We start from the raw sequence: 4,609 nt of genomic DNA, 5'->3' as shown, positions 1-4,609 counted from the left end.
CTTCCGTAAAGATTTACCACCTTGGAAACCCAATCGAGGTCACCATGAATTGAGATGGAATTGATGGAAGTGAGTTCCATTGAGGTTATTGCAACTTGCTCAGAGAACAGCATCTCTATTTGTTGTTCTGGGAGTAGCTCGTGTGTCTGTTGCCTGCTGCCTCCTCTTATGTCCTCACTTGTGTTTGAATTGATTGGCTGGCACTTCCCATCTTCTCCCTCAGCCTGCAGGGCCAGTGCAGGAAAGATCAACCCAAGGATACACTGGGCAGTATTTCAAGTTATCCTGCACATGATGGAAAGGATTTTCTGTAGGGAAGTCTGTGATCAAAAGCCAATTAATTATATGTGGTGCAGAAGTAGGGAGCCCAGGGAAGGGGCAGTTGTGGGTGCTGTAGTGCATGGATTGGGTCTCACAGAGGGAAAAGAGCTTGAATTAGACCCTGAAGGATGGGTACTGTTTGGAAGAGAGCAGAAGCAAGGTACAAGGGAGGTGTTGACAAGAGGAGTGAGAGAACTTCTCATGGAGTGTCCTGCCCAGGGTGGAGACTTTTAAAGTGATGGAAGATGACCTTGGGTCATCAGTATGGTCAGTTTACTGGGGCTTTACAGTGTATGGAGGAGCCTGGGTGCTGCAAGTGGTTTGTGATCACCAGCTAGCCTAAAGGTTGGCACTTCAAATCCACCCAAAGGTTCTGTGGAAGACAGGCCTGTCATCTGCTTCTATAAAGATTACAGCCAAGAAAACCCTGTGAGCAGTTCTACTTTGTTACACATGGGGTCACAATGAATTGGGGCCAACTCAACAGCAGTTAACAACTACACAGTGTAGAAAACTTCCAACCCAGTAGTCAGTGAGGAGTCACTGTAGTTTACTGTGAAAGAGTGAGTGTATGTGTATGTGTGATGCCAATCATAAAATTGGGTACTATTTGTGAAACCCAAACTTGGCACTGGTCATTGGACCATATATTCCCATGGACCATCTCATTTACTCCTCTCAACAACTCTATGAGGGAAGATATTCTTACCCCAAATTGCAAATGAAGAAACTTGGACTTGAAGCAGTTAAAATAACTTGCATGAAGTTTTGAAATTAATAAGGGACAGAGGCGAGAAGATCTGATCCTAAAGCCCAAGCTCTTATCTCCTGTGGCCTTGAAACAAGCTCAGTGCAAACCCTCCTAATGAAATAGAAAAGAGCAGAAAAACAACGGAAACCCTGCCTCCCAGGGATGGTCATTGTGCTTGTTTATTTTATTGTGATCTGAGTGAAAGTTTACAGAACAAATCGAGTTTCCATTCAATTGTTCAGACGTGTTTTGTTTCATGACACATGCAATTCCCATAATGCAACAGCACTTGTCTCACTTCCTCTTTGTGGCCACTGTTTTCCTCGGTTCTTCTTTCCTATCCATTCCTGCCCTCTGAGTTTTATCCCTGGGCATATAGTGCCCTTTTGATCTCATGTGGTTGATTGTTCTAAGGTGTGCTACCCTGTGATGTATTGTTGTAATGATCACTTTGGGTGACATTCTTTTAGACATCTTTCTGTGTCTGTACACAGCAATATGTATACATTTGGCATAATTTGGACCATCCTATGCCTGCAATTTTTACATAAATGGCTCTGTACTATGAATCGTAAGGAGTCCTAGTGGTGCAATAGATAAGCGCTTGGCTGATAACCAAAAGGTCAGTGGTTTGAACCCACCCAGTGGCACCTTGGGAGACAAGGCCAGATGATCTGCTCCCATAAGATTACCATATTTTTTACATAAGTAATGTGCATTGTTAAAAGGAATAAAAGCACAACACATGAAAATTCTTCACAGGGAGAGGGCACGGTAGGCAAGCCAATGTGAAATGTATACCTTGTGTAAAAATACGATACAGCCTAGGAAACCCCATAGGGGCTGTTCTTCTCTGTCCTGCAGGGTCAGTAAGAGTCAGAATCAGCTTGATGGCCCATAAGAACAACAACAACAACAGCAGCAGCACTGTGTACCCTAGGTGTTTTTTTTTTCACTCAAAACTTACTTTCTAATTTCAGTTAATAGGTGCATACTCCCTTTGCGACCATACCCTCCTCCTAACCATCCTCTATAGGTCATTGTAGGTTCTTGAGCAGGGAACTAATTTACTGGAACCTTTTGAACACTTTTGCTAACTGAGCCTAATGCTTTCTGCCTTTCTTGCAGCATGCCCTTGATGCTGACAATGCGGGAGTCAGCCCGATAGGAAACTCTTCCAACAACAGCAGCCACTGGGACCTCGGAAGTGCCTTTTTCTTTGCTGGAACAGTCATCACCACCATAGGTATCCATTTGTTTGCTAATATCTTTTCCTCCGCAGGCCACCATGAGTAATGGCGCTTAGTTGTCCTCCTAGAATTCATGGCAGTGTGAGGTTCCAAGGAGGCTTATGAAATGCTCTCAAGTTAATGCCGTCCTTGTGGCTTTCAATAAAAGGGCAAGTGGAACGAAGGACTTCTGGCTGGGGAGTATTTAGTTTGAAAGGACCTAATGAAAACGTTAGAGTGAAAAATAGGAATTGGTCACTGGAAGTCAGACTGCTCAGCTAAGCTTAAATTTCAAAGGAAGATGGGGCAATCTACTTCCATAGTGATATTACCTCGGAAAAACCCAAAGAGGGGTCACTATGAGTTCGGTCTGACTCGACGTCACATAACAACAACAACAACAACAACATCTTTAATTAAAGTTATATGTGCAAGAATTAAAATGTTCTAGAAATGTTATTAAAAAAAAACTCCATTCCTTTCCCCCTTTCCCACCTCCCCAAAGGCAACTGCTTTCATCTCTTTGAACTGATTATTTTGATATTCATCTGCACGTCTTCTTGATTTTTCAGTTTTAATGATATTTTCTCGACTTCCTGCCTCACTACAGAATTGCTCTCTTCCCATCTGTGGTAGTTCAGTTTGTGTGTCTACTTGGCTGGGCCTGGTTGAATGGCTGGGCAGCTGGATGTAGTATTCCCCATGATGAGACTGTTAATCAACTCCATGGTGGAATCTACTGGGAGCAGCTGAGTAACTGCCTTAGGGAATGTGGTCTGCTTCCTGTATATAAGCAGAAGCCTTGGGGAATGGTCTCTAGTTTATGGCACGCTTGAACCCTGCATGTAGTCGTGTTTTTGTTCAGCAGCCTGCAATGCTCTGCCGACCTTGGGACTTACAATGGACTTGAGTTAATGGCCTGCTGTGTAGTTTGGTAACATTGGGACAGTGCCAATTTATTTGTTGACCTTGGGCTTGTTAGCTTCAGCAGCCAGTAGCTGCCTGAGTGAAGAGATGCCTCTAGCTTCAGAGGGCCAGGAGCAAGAGGCAGAGCTGAAGCCCAGGGTTGAGGGACTTTCACCCAGCCCCTAGAGCCTGGCACTTTGAACTCCTGTTTGTTCAAGCCATCCCATTTGTGGTATATTTTTGTCAGAATGGCACTAGGTAACCAGAACACCGTCCTCCCATTTTCGTAAGATACTTTGATGGCTCAAAATGGAAATTTTGCATTATTTTGATCATGTAAATGTTTCTTCACAACTGATGATACAGCAAACTATGACTACTTCATTCTGCACCCATTATTGTCTTATGTTATTTGTGTGTGTGTCTTTGTGTTTCTTCTGATACTTGGGAAGGTTTAGATGGTTGTTTGGAGGTTATTTGTATCAATATAACTGTATCTAATTACTGTAGTGCTCTTGTTCAGAAGTATTGATTAGTTCCTTGTTAGGGGTGATGACCTCTCTTCTCCCTCTCCTTCTTCTCCACACGGTATTTTAGTAGACCTCATTTTTTTATTGTTTACTTTTAAGTGCCCAAGCGTGCTTATCCTCCCATGATATGATCTGCCAGTTCTAAATAATTCTTGACTCTCAACTATTACGTATAATGGAGTCAGTGAACTTACTCAGCATCTCTGCTTCTTCTCCTCTTTCCCTCCTGACTTCTGTGAGTTGTCACATCTTAACATCAGGGCATGTTCTGCTCTTTTACCTCACTACTCATGTTTGTTGAGTCTTAAGTTTACAGTTAACTATTCTCAGTGTTTATTCTGCAGCCCTTTTGTTGACGTTTCCCTCGTCATCTCTTATGGCTGAAAGGCATCTTCAAGTAGTTGCCTTAAGAATGGTTCGTAGGAGCAATATTCCCTTACTTCTTGATTCAGATTGTTGCCTTTATACTCAGAACAGTTTGGCTAGAAGGCAATCTTTAACTCTCTTCCTCTTTGTTGCCAAAGAGACTTGAATATTTTCTGCAAATATGACCCACCTGTGTTGTTCTCTGTACAATCCTGTCTCTTCAGTTTTTCTGACCAGGTCAAGTTCAGGAGGGCTTCTGCTGTCAACCCCCCTTACCCTATATTCCACACTTATTGCAAACAAGGGTATTATTTTGGAGTTCAAGGTGAGCCCTCACCTTTATAATTGGGTTTTTTGCTCTCACTGGTAGGCCCTCTCATCATTCTTTCTGCTTCTTTATTTTCTCCCATGTGGCTTGTGCTCTATCTCAGCATCTTTAGATGGTCTTTACACTTATACAAAAAGGAGCTCTGGTGGCACTGTGGCTAAAGCACCCTTGTCTGTTG

At 43.0% G+C, this 4,609-nt stretch overlaps 1 protein-coding gene across 1 annotated transcript in view; it reads left to right on the top strand.

The window, feature by feature from the left end:
* Positions 1-4,609, top strand: part of KCNK10 (potassium two pore domain channel subfamily K member 10) — a 178,793-nt gene that overhangs the window by 113,319 nt on the left and 60,865 nt on the right. The window contains exon 3 of the mRNA XM_007957406.2: positions 2,201-2,318. Within this exon, the coding sequence (XP_007955597.1) occupies positions 2,201-2,318 (118 nt within the window). The remainder of the gene's footprint in view (positions 1-2,200; positions 2,319-4,609) is intronic.

Source organism: Orycteropus afer, unplaced genomic scaffold (genome assembly GCF_000298275.1).
Source record: "Orycteropus afer afer isolate SDZICR_OR568_19922 unplaced genomic scaffold, OryAfe1.0 scaffold00745, whole genome shotgun sequence".
Lineage (NCBI taxonomy): Eukaryota > Metazoa > Chordata > Mammalia > Tubulidentata > Orycteropodidae > Orycteropus > Orycteropus afer.
The sequence above is the reverse complement of the archived record's forward strand: the minus strand, read 5'-3'. Positions and strand labels throughout refer to the sequence as shown.